General features: G+C 32.3%; 1 protein-coding gene across 1 annotated transcript; it reads right to left on the bottom strand.

Moving 5' to 3' along the window:
* Window positions 1-10,325: 10,325 nt before the first annotated feature.
* LOC125191613 (receptor-like protein EIX2) lies at window positions 10,326-12,839 on the bottom strand. Its single transcript, XM_048089007.1, has 2 exons — window positions 10,742-12,839; window positions 10,326-10,585 (listed from the first exon to the last, which is right to left on the bottom strand). The coding sequence occupies exon 1, from the start codon at window positions 12,786-12,788 to the stop codon at window positions 10,755-10,757; it is 2,034 nt and encodes a 677-aa protein (XP_047944964.1). The 5' UTR covers window positions 12,789-12,839; the 3' UTR covers window positions 10,326-10,585; window positions 10,742-10,754.
* Window positions 12,840-22,365: the final 9,526 nt, after the last annotated feature.

Here is a 22,365-nt window from a genome sequence, read left to right as displayed (position 1 = left end):
CAACCGCGATTGCCGGAGGGGTGTTCGCCGGAGCCGGACATTGTGTAGTGTGGTGGGAATTTAGATGAGATAGTATGAGGTAAAAAGATGAGAGAATGTAGATGAACGATGATAAAATAGATGAGAATGTGATTTTTTTTGTGTTGAAGTGGGGGTATTTATAGATGAAAATGTGAATTTTGGGGGAAAAAATTGAAAAATAAATTAAAAGTGGGTAGAAAACGGATATAATTTTTTGGGAAGTGGGAAAATATTTTTTTTTTTATTTAAAAACATTTTTTAAATAAATTTCGAATTTTTTTAAAAAAATAAAAAAAACGAATTTGCCAACGGCATAGCCGTTGGCCAATTAGAGCGTGCCACGTAGGGCTGCTCAGCGGCACGGACGTGCTCTTAGCTAAGAGCAGCACCGTGCCGCTGGCACGGACGGCACCGTGCTCAGCGGCACGGACGGACGAGCAGCGTCCATGCTACCGCTGCGGATGCTCTTATACTTTATTCTCTCTACATTTTCGTCTCTCTTACTTTTTTTATCTATTTATTTAACACACCCAATATTCATTTCTAAAATTCCGTGCCGAAAAGTTTCGTCTCAACTATGGCGAAACGTGTAGTATTATTTTTTAACTCATTTACCGATATATCATTATTTCAATTATTTTATGAAGTATATAACAGTATTTGATTAGCGATGAGGCCATTGTCTCAAGTGTAGCGATTAAATTAAGTAAATTGCAAAACAATAAAATAACTAGGGCTGACAATTTCTGATCCGACACAAATCTGCACGTCCCAATAAGAATCCGAAGATTTTGGGTTGGGTTGGGTTGGGTCAGATTAGGCTCATATTTGGGTTATCTGTTATGAAAAAAAAATAATTATTTTATTTCTTTTTTATTAATTTAAAAAATATTAAACTTCGATTTTAATTATTTTTATTAACTTAAAAGATGTTACTATATTTTAATTTCATTGGCTAAAAAATAATTAATTTTATTAATTATATTTTATAAATTAAAAATATAATATTCCATACTTTAATTTTATTAAAAAATAATTATTTTAATTTTATTATATAGATTAAATTTTTTCCACTCCCTTCGTCCCACGTTATTTGAGGTGTTTCTTTTCGGCACCAGATTTAAGAAAGTTGTGTTTCGTGTGTTAATTTAAGTAGATGAGTGAATAAAGTAAAAGAAAGAAAAGAGAATAAAGTAAAAGAAAGAATAGAGTATGTGAGATTTGATGTTTTGTTTTTAGTCAAAAAAAAAAGAAACGACTCTAGTAACTTGGGACAACCCATAAAGGAATACGACTCAAATAACTTGGGACGGAGAGGGTATAATTTAATACTCCCTACGTCCCAAGATAAGTGAGCAAAAACTTTTCAGCACGGAATTTAAGGAAATGGGGTTTTGTTAGTAAAGTGGAAAGTGAATAAAGTAAAAGAGTTAATAAAGTAGAGAGAAAAAGTAAGAGAGTTAATAAAGTAAAGAGAAAAAGTAAGAGAGAGAATACCAAAAAAAGAAATGACTCACTTATCTTGGGACGTCCCAAAAAGGAATATGAGTCGCTTATCTTGGGACGGAGGGAGTATTATACTTTAATTTTATTATTTAGATTTTTAAAATATTTATTTTAGTTATTTTAATTTTGTATCTTATTTTATCATGTAATGTCATTTGGTCTTGTCGTGTAGTGTCAAGCTATATTCCATAGTAACTTACTATCATTAGCATAAGGCTGACATTTTTTTGGATGACACGATAATCCGCACGAATTCGTTGGGTTGAGACCTGATAAGAACACGAAGATTTCGGGCTAGGTTGGATTTGACCTTATTGGATTGAGTCGATATTGGGTTGACCCGATAGTGACCCGCACCTAAAAATAACGCGAGGTTAAATTATAATTGCAAATAATATAGAAATTCTTTGAAAATAGTTCATGATAACATACCGTAGAAATTAGGTTGGTGTTTTAAATGACCAATAATTTTCCAACATACAAACAAAATTTAACGTAAGAATTGCGTTCAAAATCAATGGAAATAGACGTTATGGTAAAGCGATGGATGACTAAACTATAATCTCTTAATATCAACGTATATATCTTAAGATAATTTGTGATGATTATATGCATAGATTATAGATATTTCTCGTCAATATCACATGATTTCTAACTTATAAACAGAAGTTAAAATGACAAACTGAACTATAATCACTAAAAATATACCATAATAAATTTAAAGAGTGGAGTACATTTTAAACTTATTAGGTTTTTGAATTTGAAAAAATATTGCTACAAATCCTGGAAAATGCAAAAATTTCATTTATCATTTTTTATCCCCTTTTAAAAATAAATCTATTTTTATGATACACTAGTATCACACCTGTGCGATGCACAGAATAACATGTTTTGAAATATTGATTTACAATTGCAAATTAATAAAATTAAATTAAAAACAATATCATTATTTGAAATTGTAAATAAAAACGTACTCTAATAACTATAATACAATTAATCACAAAATATAATATTCCAATGTTTATTAGGAGATAAAAATCTTTTGCAATAACAAATTAAACAAGAAAGTATTTACTCATAAGTTTGATGATCTGTATGATTTGGTTATTAAAGTAATTTTTCTATAATCTCATGAATTTATATACCGACAAATACACTTAATAGTAAGTCACCTCTATTATATTATAGTAGTATACTGATAATTTAATGAAATTTAAAATTATAACTATATAAATTATTTTTCTAATATTCATTTTTCTAATTTAGCAATTTATGCACTTGGGTGACTTAAGACCACCTCCAACCATACACCAAATCCCATTTAGTGTAAAAAATGTGCTCCAACCATACTCCATACCCATACTCATTTTTGGGTTTTTTAATCAAACAACATCAAATTTGAAGTGAACACCAAAATTGAGTATCTATTGCAAAAAAGTTTTAAATATTGCATAATAGTCCTTATTATTATTTTGATAGTTGAATCAGCCGGCGGCCAATTTGTGTACTAGTACAGTAGTACTTGATAGTTGATTCAAACTATCAGCCGCATAATTTAGACACAATTTGTTCATGGAATTTACATATATTTTTCTAATAAAAATAATTAAATAGAAATTAGCAAGCTGACCATATTATAATAAATTATATTTTTTTACAAATAATAACTAATAAATTTACTAAATAGGAATGAATATTGCTAAAAAAATCTTGTTATTATTTCAAGAGTATATGACCCGATATAACGCAATAAGAAATAAAAGTGCTTATCTGGAACTTCAAAATGCGCTAGTTGATCATTTGTGGGAACAATACACAAATTTCGAGTCTTGAATTTTAGCTATTTTTTATGTTTATCGTGATATGTTTTATGTAATTGCGATATATTTAAATGAGTTTCAATTTATATTTGAATTTTATTATTGCAAGTTTAGTGTATTTAATTTTAAAAGTAGTGTAATTTTTTTTTAATATAAAGTATATTTAATACATAAATATATTAATAAAAAAATTTGTATAATTATTTAAGTTACATAAATTATTGATAAAATATTATGAGACTAATATGTAATTTAAGTAAATATGTAGGTATAATTGAAAAGGTATAAAAAGAATATAAATATGGAATATTCTTTTGGGTTTGAGTTTGGAGTAAATGATTGGAGTAAAACTACTTTTTGGTTTGACCTAAACTCAAAAATGAGTTTGAGTTTGGTGTAAATGGTTGGAGATGGTATGACATAATAAATTAAACAAATTTTGAACAATAGTTATGTAGGTATAATTTTATTTTTAATGTCAATTTTACTATTATCTCATGAACTTGTACACAGACATATACTCTAAAGGTCGGATCTCTACTATGTTAGTATCATTTAATGATTTAATGTATTGTTAATTATAATTATGAGATTAATAAGACTTATCAATTTTCAATTATATTTGATCACGAATTTTTTATGAGATTAATAAGACTTATCAATTTTCAATTATATTTGATCACGAATTTTGACACAAATCACGGCGCCAAAAACTTGACTCGACTTATTTTAACACAAGTGATACCCGCAAGTGTACGAGGCTAGTGTAGCAATTAGCAAGCAAGAGTATCGTATCCCACATAGACAAATTTGTATCAACTTAACCACCACGAACAAATGTTGACTACTATCTAGCGAATCGGGAAAGGTTTGTTTTTTTTCTAACACTAATAAAAGCATATAATGAACAAGTAAACAAGTAAAAGAAAGTAAACACGGAGTGAAAAGATAATATGGAGAAAATTGTAGAACTCAAGGATCTGATGCACAATTCCAAGCTCTTATCCAATCAAATTGTCTTACCTTTTGGTGTCTCTAGAATTACTAAGTCGACCACAATTATAGATTAAACCCCCTCCCGAGGTGAGAAACCCTGCAGATTAGGTGCTAGGATTGAAACCCCCTTCTAATCCTAAAACCCCTAACTCCCAAAAGCTCGATTAGGTCAAAGACCTCATTCAAAACCTCAACTCTCCCCAGTTTTATTGCATTAAGGTGTAAATTATTCTTATTTCCAGATTAATTATTTCAGCTCCCGGTTAATCTAATTAATCCTACACAATCAAGTGGTGATCAAGCAATTGAAATGAATAAACCCAAGAATAATCAAATAACTACAAGAGCAAGGCAAGAACAAAATTAATTGGATAAAAACTATGAAATTAGTGCATCATCACCAAGAATTCTACAAGAAATGTTTAGCTACTCATGTTCTTCATAAAAACTATGTTTGAAACACAAGATTCAATGAAATACATGGAGAAAGGATTAAGATACTCCTGTGAGAATGAATCTATGGAATTGCAACTTCAATCTTCCGATTGGAAGTCTTCAATCTTCAATTCTCTCTCTCAAAGGTGTACTTTGGAGGATGTGAGTGTTGGAGGCGGTAAGTGTAGCATGCTCATGAACCCTAGGCATTTTTCCATTTAATCACCCATCAAAATTCGCGTTTTTGGCAAGAAAATACGCCAAAATAACGTACCCGGCCGGGAAGAATTATAAAGAGTAAAATTCACCCGGCCGGGTGATAATTTTCGACCATTTTCTGACCTTTTCAGCGCATAAACACAGTACCCGGCCGGGTGGTTAATTCACCCGGCCGCGTGTAATTTTTTGGACTGCGCACTATTCGTAAAACGGTCATAACTTCTTCTACGGGACTCCGATTGAGGCGTGTAAGATACCCACGCGAAGATCTTTCAAAGATGAAGAGATTGATATGCATATGAGGCTGATTGGACTTCAAAATTTCCAGTAAAAATTGTCTCAAACTAAGGCTGCTGCACATCCACATAGTTTGTACCTTTTTCTACACATTCTTAACAAAATGATCAACATACCAACATTATAGAAGAAGTATATATAAACACGTCCAATAATAGACAAATATGATCAAATTCATACAAAATCACCCTCTAAAACCATGTAAAATCCAAGTATGTCACCAGCCGGCCCTGACTCTAATTATCATAAGAATAAAAAAAACACTTCAAAATATATGTTAGCTATTAAAAACTTTTCATTACAGAACACGTTAAACACACCTTTTACATGCTAAATGATACGCAAGAATTATTATAAAAAATGTGAATTCGGAGTAATAAATAGCATTAAAAACTTTTCAAAGTGGTAATGTACTTGACACGATTTATACTTTTTTGCAATAATTATTTAGTGATTAATTTGATATCGTAGGTGAGAATTTCTATTATATAACTAATATGGAAAAATAAAAACAAAAAATTCATATCATGCATTAAAAAACAAAATTTATGAAATAATTTTATAATAACTCCAATAACATTGATGTTATTTCTCCAAAACTATATGTATATATAGATTTTGAAAATAAAATACCATATAAATATTTTATTTGAAGATTTATAAAAATATTTAACTGAATTATAATGCACTGAGCTGGTAGAACTAAACTAATAAATAACTAAATAAATAAATACTAAATATATGAATTAATTATGAAAATACAAATTCAAGATAAAATCAACAAAAAAAAAAAAAAAAATCCAAAGTTTACAAAAAAAGGGTTGCCGCCTCTTCTCCAAATCCATTTTTTCAATTCTCAACTCTTCCATCTTTATAATTTTTCTTCTGGATTTCTAATCAAATCTTTCCGCTCCTTCCTTCGTCTTCATCACGGGCTACTATATTTCTATAATTTTTATGAGGTTGAAGGTGGAGCTTCAATCATGTCATTCCCAATTGTCGCCTTCATATAATGCCAACGTGAAGAGACTACAATAAAAGCATGAGAAAGAATTGAATAATAACAGACAACCCATATATACAGCATCCACCAACGTGTAACTGAAAGCTAAAACATCCAACAATTAAACTATATCCATAAAAGTACATAAGAGAAATAGTTTTAAAATAGTTGCATACTTGCATTAGTCATCAATTTCTTGAGCACGAGATATCCAAGTTTTTGCAAAACCATCCCCATAAAGACAAATTTATAGAATATTAGAACTCCCTGGATTCGCAACTTTTAAATAACATATTTATATTACTGAAATATTATGCACGTAATACTTGTAAAAACTCTCACTCACTCCACTTAGTTCAGTGGCTCCACTTTGTACTATTCGTGTGATTACCAAAATTCCCTATATTTTTATTTAGAATAGATTATAATAATTAATTAAATTTAACACGTAGTGGTCAAATTAAATAAATTATCGTGCATTTGGAATTTGGATCTAATTTCCCAAAATTCTACAATTATATTTAAAATATCTCTAATATCTAGGCCTTAAAAAACCGTTTCCTATATTGGATATACAAATTTTTATTTCCAAAAAGAAAACACCTAAAAACCGCCTCCAAAATTCATATAGATAAATTTTTATTTAAAAAAAAAAACCCTAAAATCTATCCTTAAACTACGCCTCTAACAATACATAAATTTCGAAGAAAGACTCTATTCCCTATGCTCAGCCAATAATTACATAATTATCATATTATTATTATTTTATTAACACCTTGCGAAAGTATAATAGGCTGAATTTGGGGATAAAATTGGTCAATAACAATTGAATCAAATTATTTTGGCTAACCTCCCACTTACTCCACTGAATCACATATTTTTATCTTTTAATCAAAAGTTTAATATATTGTATAGATATGGAGTGTAACGAAACAATTTACAACGGAGTGGCCTACTAGACGCGCTAACCCATGATACACGCAATATTAAATTATGCACATAATTGATACTCCCTCCATCTGGGCGGGCCCAAATGAGAGGGAGGAGGGGCTAAAGCTCTCATTTATATATTTTTTAAAATATTTTTCTATTAATTTTATTTGAAATTTATTTAAATTTAGTGTAAATTATTTTATAAAAGCTTCTATAACTTATCTAAATTATTTAAAAATATACTTTAAAATAAAATTTAGAAATCCCAGCTACTATTGATAAATATTTTTTCGTCTACAGATCCAATCACACATGGTTCTCCAACTCCTACATAATTTTTTGACGTAAGACTTGCGTTTAAAACCAATCAAGACGACAAAAAAAGTGATGGTTTACTAAGTTATGATCACAAAAAATATATAGTACATGATAAACTTAAAGATAATTCGTGTTCATTATATACTACTACAAATTATATATTTCTCTTCAGTTTAATGACGAATTTAACTGTACTGTGCATGATTTTCTCATCAATGAAATGAATAATTTACTAATAGGTTAACCGAATAGTAGTAGTACTACTTATGATAACATATTATAATTTCGTTATTTTTTTTATTAAGAAGTCTAATTTACTTAATTTTATATTTGTCATTCGGAAAAAACTCTTTGTACTTGAATGACTTTGTGACAAATATCGGAAACTTGCAAAAGGAGAATCGAAGAAGAGGATGTGATACGAGAACGAGGCATATGATGTCATTTAAATCACGAAGTTGGGTAAAAGAAACTCGAACCATCGGTTTCCCCATGATTTTAAGCTTAGCGGGATTTTGGCCAGACTTGAAATTTTATGCCATGGCTTGATTAATAAATTAATTATAACAATTCAATTAGTTACAAACTTCTCCAAGTCAAACCAATAATTTAGAGTTTGAGTCACCCAATGTGTGCGGAGTATTGAGGTGTGCGATTTATAACTAAAAGATAGTAATTCAAAAATTGAAAATAACATAGTCCTTGATTGGATTAGTAAACTCTAATTAACTAATTATCATAAGGTTATACTTATACATGAGGAAATAAAATTGAAGGAATTAAAGGATTTAAAGATATAATTGGCACGATTATATGTTGAAAGACCATTTATACTTCTGAGGCCCAATATTTGGCCCATCGTAAGCCCATCTAAATTTGACCAGCCTCGGTTTGTTTGTACCACTAAAAAAACCTTTGTTTATATCATTATGGGAAACATTATTTTTTTTCAGAACCAAGGATTACTTTTATTTGGTTGACTAAGATTCACAATTTGGATGACTCTGCCTCAGAAGAGATAACTTTTTATTTTATTTATAAATTAAAAAATCAGAATAAGCAAATCCGAATTCAGAAGAATCTCACACTTTTAGCAGTTATGCTTTGGTTTTTAGAATCAAGGTTAGTCCTATCTTGTTCACATTTGAGTATTGATTTCTTGTTTTGGCTTATTACTACCTTTACATGATTATTTGGAAAGTTTAGATGCACCATGTTTTGGTATAAGTTAATTTATTTTATTTATTGCTATGGACAAAAATTGAATATGCCTCTCTTCCCAGCTCATATTCATTTCTAGGAGTGTTAGGTGTTGTGACAATTGAGAAAAATTGGAACGCTGTGATTTATATTTCATTTTCATACACTTTTTATTAGCACTAAAAATACCTGCAAGCATACAGGGAAGATCTAGTATAGCTAAAGGTCAGTATCGGAATATCGAACACAGGGAATAAGATTGCAACTGACTACCATATACTAAGCGTCATATACTATCTAGAGACACGGAGATTTTTGGGTTTGGTTTATTAAACTAGACAGAAAATAAAATAAACAAATAAAATAAAGCATAAAAACTTATGCAAAGCAGGCGTAAGAAAGTAGAATTTTAGGATTCAAAACACAATTGGCTTCCTTGAATTACGGTCTCTAGAGTTATTAAGTCGGTCACTTAACTAGATTAAACCCCCTCCCGAGGTGAGAAATCCGTAGATTAAGTGTAATAATTGAAGTCCTTCTAATTCTTAGACCTAACTCCTAAAAGATTGTAAGACCAATGACCTCAAATAAAACCTCAACTCTCCCGAGTTCTATTGAATTAAAGTGTGAATTATCCTTTTTTCCAAGTCAACTATTTCGTCTCCCGAGTACTCTAATCAACTCTAACATGTATTCAAGAGGTAGCTAATCAATTAAATATAGAAGGCGCAAGGATAAATCAAATAACTGCAAGAGCTAACAAGGAAAATCAATTGAATATCTTCACCAAAAAATCCACAAAAGATGTTCTACTCATAGACAAATAAAAACTACAAATAAAGTACGAGACATGGAAGAAATTGATAAAACCCAAGGTTGAATCTTCACTCTTCTCTTGCCTGGATCTGCAGAGCTCCGCTCCAATGGAAGATGGATGATTATGTGTGGTATATGGGATGGATGAATGTGTAGAGAGGGGGAAGGATTGGAGGCTCTGAGATAAAGATTATGAATTAGGTTAGAGGTATTTATAGGTTGGAAAAAGGTTTATTTTTTGATAATTTCGTGGCCTTCAAGAAATAAGAGAGATTGGGTTTCACAATATAATAATTTCTTTTCTTCCGTGAATTTCCGCCTAAATTCCCGTCAGCTTTGACTGCATTGCGCAACGTTCGTAGAATAGACATAACTTTCTCCACAGAACTCCGATTGAGACGTGCAAGATATCCACGTGAAGATCTTTCGAAGAGGAAGAGAATGATATGCATAAATCACTGACTGGACTCCAAATCTGATGGAAGAATGGGCTTGAACTGAGGCTGCTGCACCTTGGCCTTTTTGCACCTTTTTTCTATCTTTTTCTATCATTTATCAACAAACACATTAAAAATACCAAATGTATAACATATGCAATTTAAGAACATAATTTGCATGATTGACATTTAAAACGAGTCAAATCTAGACCTTGAAAACATGCAAAATCCGTGTTTGTCACTATTGATGAAAATTATTTAACTAAATTTTATGATTTATATATATGCTATAATATTTAAAAACAATAGATTAGTGCCTGATTTTTTACAAGTTTGTAACATAGATATTCAATTCTGCCTTTGATATATTCTATGCATCAAATGAGTTCTCAATATATAGTCTGAGCAATTTATAAGAAGCAAAGAGTGTTTTCATTCTTCGCCTCTTTGAGCTCATCTTGGGGTTCGTTACACTCATATAAAAAAGATGAAAAAAAAATCCAAATTACATTAACTTGAAAAGATCACCAGCCATGACCATGAGTTTCGACCTTGATTGAACGCTAAAGCGCGTAGTTTCACTCCTGAAAAAAATGGGGATGTTATAAATCCATGAAATGAAATGTTGTTTGTAATATTCTAAGAGTAATGTGAACATTAAAAATTGAGTAAATGCTATGTTATTTGCAAGAATTAACCTAAGCATGTATTTAAGGGCATTGAAATTTAGTTGATATTACCAGGAATAAGTGTTCAACTTCGTCTGCATTTGGATATAAACACAGCAATTGTAACGTGGAACCAATCTCCAGCAGCATCAAACAAGTTGAAGAATGCAATTCTCCATGATTTCTTCAATATGAATGAACCAATGACTCCCCAAAATCCAAAGATAAAACCAAAAGCCATTGCTATGCCAACTTCTTGCATGAATGAGAACATGCTGACGTCGTTCTCATTCATGTTTTCCATCGGAATTGTGGTGGATGGCCTCAAGCTATCTCCGGGGCACTTTGGAAGAGGGTCGCCACATAGTCCATCATTCCCTGCATAAGCCGATGGATTGAAGCTCTGCAATTGAGTCCCAGTTGGAATTTTTCTAGACAATTTGTTGTTCGACAAATCAAGATCACCAAGACCGTATATTGCTGCCAAACTTGTTGGTATCTCGCCAGAGAGTTGGTTGTGAGATAGATCAAGAGAATCTAGCATCTCCATTTTACCAATATCTGGAATTATATATCCCGTCAAACTATTTCTTGATAGATTCAAGGACCTTATTCCACTCATATTGGAAAAGGATTTGGGAATGTTCCCGGTCAATCCATTGCTTGAAAAATCAATGAGTTTGAGAAGACGTAGATTTTCCCAGTACTTGGATTCCCTACCTTTCCATTGAAACGATGAATATTCAAAGATGTAACGTCTATTAGCATCAATAACGACACGATCTCGAATATGATAACATTTACCATCTGTTAATACAAATCCATTGTCTAATGGATCAAAAATATTTCCAGAAATGGAAGGATTTGGAATATCCGTACCGGACAAGACAGTAAAATTGTTGAAGCAATCGGGTATTATCCAAGACAAGTTGTTTATAGAGAAATCTAGAACTTGAATATTAGTAAGATTGCATATCTCGAGAGGAATACTGCCATGCAATTTATTTCCTTGAAGTTTTAGAAATTGCGTCCGATACAGTTGCCCGATCCAAGTGGGGATCTCTCCTGTTAGCTTGTTCCCTCCAATATCAAAGATTCTCAACTCTTGGCAGAGTCTTAAATTGTAAGGCAATTCCCCGGATAGACTATTACCACGCATTTGTAACACACTGAGGTTATGTAAAGCGCCTAAAGAGCGAGGAATTTCACCCGAAAAACTGTTGTTAGCCACATTAAAGAGGACCATGTTTGGCACTTTCTCCCAACAGTTGGGAACTTGTCCTCCCAATCGATTATTAGAGAGGTCGAGGAAACTAAGCTCGTCGTGGCTGGTTTTGCAAATAGATGAAATTGAACCGGAGAATATATTTCCATTCAAGAAAATTGCACTAACATTTGGAGGAAAGAGTGGTATAGGGCCCGAGAAATTATTGTAACTAACATCCATATACTCGATGGAGGTGGATGAGAGTTTCGGAATTCTACCACTTAATTCATTGTCGGAGAGATATAAAAATTGCAATGAAGAAGACGTCCTCCACAGCCACCACGGGGCTTCATCTCTTATATTGGCACTATGCAAATCAAGGGATGCAAAATTCCTCTGAGTATGAATCCATTTTGGAAAAGTAGGACCCACATTGCACCTGGCTAGATGTATATTAGCCAACTGAAAAGGAGGACTCCAATCAGGGGCAATATCCAAGATCAATAATGGATTGTAGGATAAATCTAGTGACTTTAAGTTATCAAGCTTGGAAAAGTGGGATTCATTGACTAAACCTTCCAAAGAATTGAAAGAATGATCTAGAACTTGAAGCTCGGAGAGTTGGCCAATACTCAGAGGAATTGAGCCAGTAAAGTTGTTTGCGAAGAGGTACAGCTCTGTCAACGAAGGAAATGCTCTCAGGTCTGGCATCGATCCGTTGAATTGATTCACGGACAAGTTCAGTATTTCGAGTGATTTCAATACAGAAGTTTTAAGTATAGAAAGAGACATTGAAGTCAAAGAGTTAAACGAGAGAACGAGGGAGCGTAGATTGGTAAGGTTTCCTAACTGAGGAGGAACAATCCTGGAAAAGCTAGAGTTTGAGAGATTCAAGTGATGCAATTGATTCATGGAACCAATGAATTTTGGGATTGGAATGCCTCCAAAATCATTCCCACTGAGTTTAAGATGATTTAAGTGATGCAATTCAAGCAACGAAGAATGAATATCACCTTGCAATCCGCAACCATCACATGTTAGGGTGATGACATGGCCAGTGGTGTTGCTGCACTCGACACCGTACCATTTGCAGCATTCGTCGCCTCGCCACGACGAGAGCATGCCATGCTCATCGGTGAGGCCACTCTTGAAGCTTAGAAGAGCTTCTCTCTCACTCTTTATGCATCTCACTTCTGCATCTCCCGAAACAAACACACATAAAAGAAGAAGAACAACAACAACAAATTTTATTGCTATTCTCTTATCAGAAATCATCTCTCTTTATTGATGTATGGAAGTGAATTGATTGTGATTGTGGGACGTGTGACGGTTTAAATAGGCAAAATACCTAAAATGAGCGTAGGAACTAGGATAGCCACTAAAACTCTAAATAATTAATTGGAAGATAATAGGAGATGATTAAATGATATATATTTCTCATTAATCGTGCATGATAGTAATAAAAAAAATACTCCCTCCATCCCTAAATAATTTGTCACTTATTTCGAATTTGGTTCGTCCCTTTTTTTTATATAGAAGAGAAATGCTCTATCTAATAGGGTAGTGAGCTAAAGTTCAGTACAACAAAAAAACAAAGCTTTGCAGAAAAACAAACACAAGCACAAGAGCTAAAGCCAACACACCTCACAAATTCCCAAAAACTTATAAGATCGGGGGCACCCCGGCGCACCAAAAGCACAAAGGGACCTTCCATTTTTACCATTTTTTAGTGGACCTCATATTCCACTTACAGATCCACCCTCATATTTTATTATAAAATCAATATATAAAAATAGAACTCAATGCCATTAACTTTTTCAACCCACTTTCATATTACATTTCTTAAAACCCGTGCCGAGCCAAATGGCAACGAATTATTAGGGACAGATGGAGTAGTAACTAAACGCAACGCATAACGAGAGACCAAATCTCAAACCATTAGATCAAAAATACAAGGATGAGGTTGAAAACGGAGATCATTTATAGCTACCAATTAAGTCATTTTAAGATCATTTAAGATCATACGAAGGGCGTGAACTTTTATGAACCAAAACGATCTAAAAATGACCATCCGTGTTATAAACTAAATCGATCTAAAAATGACGTAAATGGTAGTAGTATCTAAATTTAACCTGATTATTTGGTTATGCATTGGAATTTAGTTAATTTTTAACGTGACTACCCTATTTAATTGAACATGTTTTTAAATTACAATTAAATTGTTTGTTCATACACATATAGTCAGCGAGACAGAAGAGAAATGCAAAACAGTACAAATTTTATACTACTCCCTCTATCCCAGTACTCCCTCTATCCAGATAGTTTGTCCCATTTTTCTATTTCGGCATGTCCCATATAGTTTATCCCATTTCACTTTTTACTATTTTTGGTATTGGATCCCATATTTCACTGACTCATTCCTACTCACATTTTATTATAAAATTAATATATAAAAGTAGGGTCAACATCCACTAACTTTTTCAACTAATTTTTCATTATATTTTTTAAAACTCGTGCCCGATTAAAGTTGAAAAACTATCTAAGACGGAGGGAGTACTATATTGGAGTATGATTTAAACGCGTGCAATGGTTGCACTTGGAAAACTTTTCGAGCATGCAAGACTATAAGTCTTCCTTTTAATTAGAAAGATGATGTGAAAGAGAAATTAGCCAGTAAAAAAAAGTGATCACCAAAGACATGTGTCAAGATTAAAGATAGAAATTCTTTATGTTTTAAGAATTTGAAGTCTTTTTTCCAAACCCACTACACTATATAATGTTATGGTTTCCTGTAAATGACATTACTACACTACTTTATGAGAGAAATTCTTCAATAAATTCAATTACTTCACTGCACTACTTTATAATGTTAATTCGTGGCTTCGTGGACATTACTTCATCACTAAATGAAGAGATAAAGTTTCAATAATTGCAAAATATTCCCTCCGTCCCACTTTAGGAGTCCCGGTTTACTATTTTTGGGTGTCCCACTTTAGGAGTCCCAGTTGAAATATTCCATAAATAGTGTTAGGCCTCACATTCCACTAACATTTTCTCACTCACATTTTATTATAAAACTAATATAAAAAAGTAGGACACACATTCTACTATTTTTTTTCACCAACTTTTCTTTACATTTCTTAAAACTCGTGCCAAATTCAACCGGGACTCCTAAAGTGGGACGGGGGAGTAGAAGATAAAATATATGTACCCAAGCCATAAACAATACCAATATAGCAAAGCAATGATTGGCAATAAATTTTATTGTTTTACTCTAATTTTTTAAATTAAAAAAATATACTGTATACTCTATTTTTGGATTAATTAATTTTATCAATCTCTATTACATGATGACCTGCAAGAATAATTCTATTAAATGATGATCCATTGTGTGTGGGATAGTGTGGTGTGCGTGAAATTATAATTAAAAGATAATAATTCAAAATAATACCCTTTTCCCCTTATATGTTCCACTTTAATTTGGCATGAGTTAATTGATGGGTCATTACTTAAAATATAAATGAAGTGAGACAATTAATAAGGGACATCCTAAAATTGAAAACTGAGACATATAATGGGGACAAATGAAGTAACAGAATCCTTAACTGGATTAGTAAGATCTAAATAATTATCATAGAGTTGTATTTAAGGAAATAAAATTGAAGAAATAAAAAGATTTGAAAATATAGTAGAAAATTGAAAGTGGCTACAGTGATTTAAGGTAATTGCCACGTTTAATGTAAAAAGCCCATTTATACTTCTGAGGCCCAAAATTCAGCCCATTGTAAATTTTATGTCATTTTAAAAGTTTTTATCATTAAAAATAGGGGTTATGTATTAATTTCATGTGGCAAACAAAGTATATCCAAAATTTAGTTTAATTTCACATGGAGGGGTATAATTAATGTAAACTCGTTTGAATCAGCTTTATTTATATCCTAATATTACGCCATTTTTATGTGATTGATATGGTAAGTTTTATTCCTATTTTTACCATTGACGGTAAATTAGTTTTTCTAAAATTACACCATTTACATACTTTTGCCTTTTTTTTAAAAAATTTCCGTTCATTATTTTTAATATGGAAGTAGTCTCTGAAAAAATCTGGGTTGGGCCATTTGGGCATGTGAGCATGTTGGCATCGTCTTTTTTCAAATTTGGGAACTATATAACCTTTAATTAAAAATTCACATATAGAAGAGATATAAAAAGAAAAAATAATTTAAATATTATTAGTAAATATTGAGGTCCACCACAACATAAAGAAAAATAAAGAGATAAACTCTACGATAATTGCAATATATTACTAGTACAAGATAAAATATATGTGGCCAAGCCAATAAACAAATGCCAAAATAGCAAAGCGATGTTTGACTATAAATTTTATTATTTGACACTGACTTTTAAAAGTTGAAAAAATTGTAACACTCTAATTTTGGATTAATTAATTATAAAAATTCAATTAGTTAGAAATTTCTCCTCCAAATCCAACCAATAATTTAGAGTTTGAGTACCCAATGTTTATGGAGTTGTGTGATGTGTGTGAATTATAACTAAAAGATAGTAATTCAAAAATTCAAAATAAAATCCTTAATTGAATTAGTAAAGTCTAATTGTTATCATAAAGTTATACTTACACATAAGGAAATAAATTTAAGAAATTAAAGGATTTAAAGATATAGAATATTGGAAGTGGTTAAACTGATTTATGGTAATGGGTACGTTTATATGTTGAAAAGCCTATTTATACTTCTGAGGCCCAATATTTGGCCCATCGTAGCCCAGCTAAATTTTACCAGCCTCGGTTTGTATCTACCACTATAGGAGGCCTTTGTTTTACAAATATCATTTTGGGAAACATATTTTCTTTTTATCAAAACTAAGGAGTATTAATTTTTATTTGGTTGACCTAGATTCAAAATTTGAGTTATTTTGCAACTACATTGGAGAAGGAATATAAAAGTGATATATTTGGTAATTGCCATGTTGGCTTGGAAAATTCTAATAGAATAAATTAGTGAAAATGTGAGTTCCATTTTTAATATTCCTTTATAATAGATTGTAAGAGAAAATGTTAGTCGAATGTGAGGTCTGTATGTTGAATAAAGGAAAAAGTAAATGATTTCTTAAATGGTGGGCATCCCTAAATGATCAAATGATTCTTTAAATCATGGATAGAGGGAATATTAGTGCACAAAGAGTACAAATAGTCAAGCACAATGACAAAATCAGGAATTTAAATAATCCGGTGTTGAAAAAATTAAATAAATTAGAGATACATTATTAGACAATAAACTAAATTTATTAGTAATAAATGAAAATTATAAATTATATAGGTATGTGCCAAAAATATCTTCAATATATTGAGTATTGGACTCCATAGATGTTAGGGAGAATAAAATAAACTAAAAATTCATTTGATTAACTCAAAAATATATTAAAATAGGGTAAACATAAAAACTTATCCTTATTATTTTTTTTATGGGAAAATAATTTAAATTTATCCATATTCTTTCAACCATTTGACACATTACATGTTTTACCTTCTAACAATGTGGAATAATAACTGTATGTATATATTTAATAAAAAACAGATCCTTGGACTCTATAATTAAATTGATATAATAATATTTTTTTTATAAATATATTTATATTTTACGGTATATACTGCAAATTCGGTATATACTATATATGTGGTATATCCACTTCCCAGTATATAACATAATTTATGTTATTCCCCGGTATATACCGGTATGCCCCGGTATATCATTACATTTATATTTTAAGGTATATACCGTAATCATTGAATATATCATAATTTACGGTATATACCGGTATACTGCAGTATATGAAAATTGAAGTCAGTAAGTCGGCCTTCTCTAGTGGGGACAATAATCCTATATCTAAGTGACGGTAGAGAGAATCAACCACATCATCAAATCCTTGCAATGCAGCCATATAGAGTGGCCAAACCCCTACATTGACCTTAATATTTGCTAAATTTGGATATGTTTCCAATATTGATTTAGCAATTTAATTGTGTCAACAGCCTAAGAAACCAAAATCCATCGACCCAAAATGTTTTCCAATCCAAAATCCATCATCCGTCAACATCCACCGTCCGAATTTCAAGTCATTTCGACCCAAAATGTTTTTGACTCATTTCAAGTCCACCATCGTCCCAACACGTGTTCTTATCCAAAATCCATCGTCCATCATCGTCTATCGTGTGGATTTCAAGTTATTCCGACTCAAAACGTTTTTGACGCGTTTCAAGTTATTGAGATATTTGCTCCGGTTATATTGCCCTTAAATTCCTCAGGCCACAATCTCGGCGGCCTTGGTTTTGTTGTGCACTCGTTGTGCACCATTCTTGGCCTATGATGAGGCAAGTGATGAGGTAGCCGATGATGAGCCAAGTTATGAGGTAGTCGGTGATAAGGTAGCTGGTGATGAGGTAGCCGGTGAGGACGGTGGTGATGAGGCCGGTTATGAGGCAGGTGATGACGCAAGTGATGAGGCATGTGATGAGGCCGCTGGTGATAAGGCAACGATAAAGGGGGCGGGACTGCATAACGAGCATAATACATGCTACATGAACACTGTTTTGCAGTGTCTTGTGCATGGGGTTCCCTTTTATATCAAAATCATGACCAAAGATAACTATTTGAAATGTTTTTGCAAATATGATGAGGCAGAAGACTTTTGCTTGAGATGTAGCCTTGAAGTATTGTTTGATGACCTAACTTCAGAAGGTGCAATTTACCCCGAGCATCTAGCTATCAATTTAGGGTGTATCCGTTTTTAAAATCACTTAGTTAGATATGTGTTTGGTATTTCTTCGAAGACTTTTGTTCCGTTGATTTTCTTTAACTAAACTACTAGACTTTTCTCCTTCGTTCGAAGGGGGTCGTCAACATGAAACGTTAGTCAATAAGGTTTTTCGTAGCCTTCTTGGCTTTGAGGTACAATTTCAGATTCTTATCTTTTGTTCTTGTATTCTCTATTCTTATCATATTTACATGATTTGTAGATAAAATGTTGTGAATGTGGCTCTGTTACTAAGCAGCTTCAAAGTGAAGTATTTGACTTTCCAATAGCCATTGAAGCTTGTTTCGATCTTCTACAAGCATTTGAAAAGGATAGACAATCATTGCTATCTCACTATAACTGTGTTCGTTGCAAGAAAAAAGTTGATGGCAAACAAACTTTCGATATTCAACATGCTTCACCTATCATCACATTTTTCCTAAAAAGGTTTGGTCCACATGGCAAGAAACCCGAGCATGTGGCGTTTCCTCTTTGCTTGGACTTGAGTCCTTTCGCTTGCAGCACAAGTGACGCGAGTACATTTCTTTTATTCATTCATCATCTAATGCACGTATTATATCTGTTTAAGTCTCTGTCTCTTGTTGTTTTGGCAGGCCCCTCTTAACTATCATCTATATGGAGTTATAGTGCATGATGGGAGCACAATGGAATCAGGACACTACTACTGCTATATCCATACAAATACTTGGTATTTGTATGATGATTCGGAGGTATTGAAAATTATGCTAATGTTCATTCATTTTGTACAATAGTGTATTCAATCATTGTATTGTTGTCTTGTGAAGGTTTCTCCAGTAGACCAAGCTATTGTTATGAAACAAAGTGCTTATATGCTCTTTTACGCCAATGAGGGTAGCGGTTGGTTTGAAACCTTCGCAAGTGTGAAGCAGAAGCACGAGGCCTGTTGACTAAGGGTTGTGCAAGAGAAATTAGATGGCATTAAATATAAACAGAAATTGTTGCGTAATAAGTTGGATAAGTTGGATGTTCATGCAAGAAATTAATCTTAATCTCTTACTTTACCCTCTTTGATTATGTGGGAAATAAAAACTATGTGAGATTGATTTGCCTCCTTGCCAAAAAAGACATGGAATGCATGTGAAGAAATAGTTCAAAAGCTGCTGGTGATGGAATGCAGATGGTGAAAGCTGCTACTCTGAAACTATGTCTGGTTTTCGAGCATGAACACTTAGGGAAGACAGTCTGCGATGAAGCCTTCAAATCACTTACGGGATACTGGTCGCCTACTTCTCACATCAAACTTTCAGCAGTTCATCATTATTGTACCACAAGACATATTGTAATTGATTCAGCTAATAGTTTCTTTTTGGCGTGGCATGCATGTCATAATACTTTTGTCATATGCAATCCAATGACTGATGAATATTTCATGCTTCCTTGTCCACCCATGTGTCTTCCAAGGAGATGTCGTAAGTGCGCATTTGTAGTGAGGGAAAAGAGAAGGCGATTTAAGATTTTATACGGTGTTGAAAAAAGTTGTGTTCATGTACACACTAGTGGCCTAGGGTTCTCCTTGTGGAGAGACAAGCAAGAGGAAGTATCAGAGACACACGTTGCGATTTCAATTTTGAACGGAAATCTTCTATGGGTGGTAAAGGAGAACAATCGATTGATGTACTGGTTTACCTTTGATCTTGAAACTGAGGTCTTTACCAATTTTTCCTCAATTTTTAGTTAGCTCAAATTGGTCCAAATTCATTTAGTTGTATTTGTTCATCTAGTGTGCGATAGTGATTTGACATAATCCATAAGAGCATTCACAATAGCGGTTAGCCCACCGGCTAGCCGATTCGCGTCGGCTAGCCGAACTATTGAAATCTGCCAACCGAAAATCGGCGAAAAAATCGGCGTGGGCTAGCCGATTTGAGGGCGCTGGTCACCATTGTGACGTGCCGATCGGCCAGCGCTATTTTTTAATTTTTTTTTATTTTTGAAAAACTATAATGGATTCAAGGCATACTAACATTTTTTAATGTATATTTTTAATAAATTAGTGAGGATTAGATTGGGGCGGTGGCTCGTGTGTGGAAGTCCAGACTTTTTTATATTATGTAATTTTTTTGATTTTTAGTTAATGTACTTTTTTATTTAAATAAAATTAACGAATTTTTCCCGTATATGTGTCGTAAATTTAATTCCGTAATTTAATCGTAAATTTTATTCCGTAAATGTAGTTGTTTTTGAATTATTTTTATTGCGGCTGGCCTATTTGAGTAAATGCTGACGTGGCAGGTGGATTTTTAGTGCTGCTGACGTGGCAGTGAGAGAAAGTGGCTGGTCTATGGCGGGCCGATTTCTATTGTGGATGCTCTAACTATGCATCGGATTGTTATCCACATTACTTTTCCAACTGTCCATATCAGCACACACACCAAAATAAAGTTAACAAACCAAAGGGGTAAAAACTAAAACAAGGTGAAAGTACACAGACACAATTCACACAAAAAGAGATTAAACAAACAACCAAATTACGTTAACATATATGGAAAGATCACTAGTCAGGAGGTTTGTTCACTTTGATTGGACAGTTTGATCAAACATTCAATATACTACATTATTTCTTTTTAAATAGAATATTGGTAATAATAATACATGGCCATAGTGAAAATAGCCAAATAGGTGCAAGAAGTTGCTTTCTTTATCCATTTTCTACTAGGTTACCTTTTTTTTTACCTTTAAACTACTAAACTTTTTAAATTGTGGTCGCAAATATTAAAATGTATCTGTAAATTACTCAGTTATTACAATGAAACTATTGTCTAGAATTTTATTCTCCCTGTTGTGTGTTCTTTCATTTAATTGGGCCTAGGATTGGGCTTTTAGCAGTCTATACATAATTTTACCTTTGCTCGTTTACAAGAATATGCATTTTCCAATTGAAAAACTTTTCTCTCTCTAGTGAGGTGGGACCATTTCCTCACTAACAATACTTTAATTACTTTTTCTCTCTATCTCTCTCTTACTTTACCAATTTTGCATTAAAACACGTGCCAGATTCAAAGTGCATATTCTTTGGGGACGGAGGGAGTATAGTACATATTTCTTTGGATTCTTATGTTATTTTTATTTTATGTGTAATACTAGTAAATTAGTCCGTACTTATGAAATAAACTATATATGCTGATGATATCATGAACAAAATAAAAACTACTAATATATTCTCTATTTTAAAAATATGGAAAAAAGCTTTACCATACCAATCACATTATAAATTCATAATGGCGTAATATTAGTATCCAAATATTTCCCAAGGCCAAGATAATAGTACAATGAAAACATTTCACAATATACCAACATAGTTTATTGTATAAGTAAAACAGTCTATTACACATAAAATAAATATAATGTAACAATCCAAAAAAAAATTAATAAACAATCAAGATTTACAAATAGTGATCATAAGGAATACTTGAACATATTCTTTGGGTAATAATCATCTATATATTATGCAATCGATTTTTACCAGATTGCGACATCTGAAAAAAATGTTTGCATATGGGCTTCAAAAGTGTAAGTGGGCTTTCAATATAAAATTTTGTTTATTTCCATCAGTATAGAATATCGCTCTAGCCCCACTTTGAATTTTCTATATATTTACATCATCTTAATTTTTCAATTTTAGTTTCATATGTGTAGT

The sequence above is a fragment of the Salvia hispanica genome, chromosome 6 (genome assembly GCF_023119035.1).
Source record: "Salvia hispanica cultivar TCC Black 2014 chromosome 6, UniMelb_Shisp_WGS_1.0, whole genome shotgun sequence".
Taxonomy (NCBI): domain Eukaryota; kingdom Viridiplantae; phylum Streptophyta; class Magnoliopsida; order Lamiales; family Lamiaceae; genus Salvia; species Salvia hispanica.
This window is presented reverse-complemented; position numbering and strand designations above follow the sequence as displayed.

What these genes read in the sequence shown, in the direction of transcription:
- LOC125191613 (XM_048089007.1), bottom strand. Translation starts at nt 12,788, where the DNA reads ATGAATCAATTGCATCACTTGAATCTCTCAAACTCTAGCTTTTCCAGG.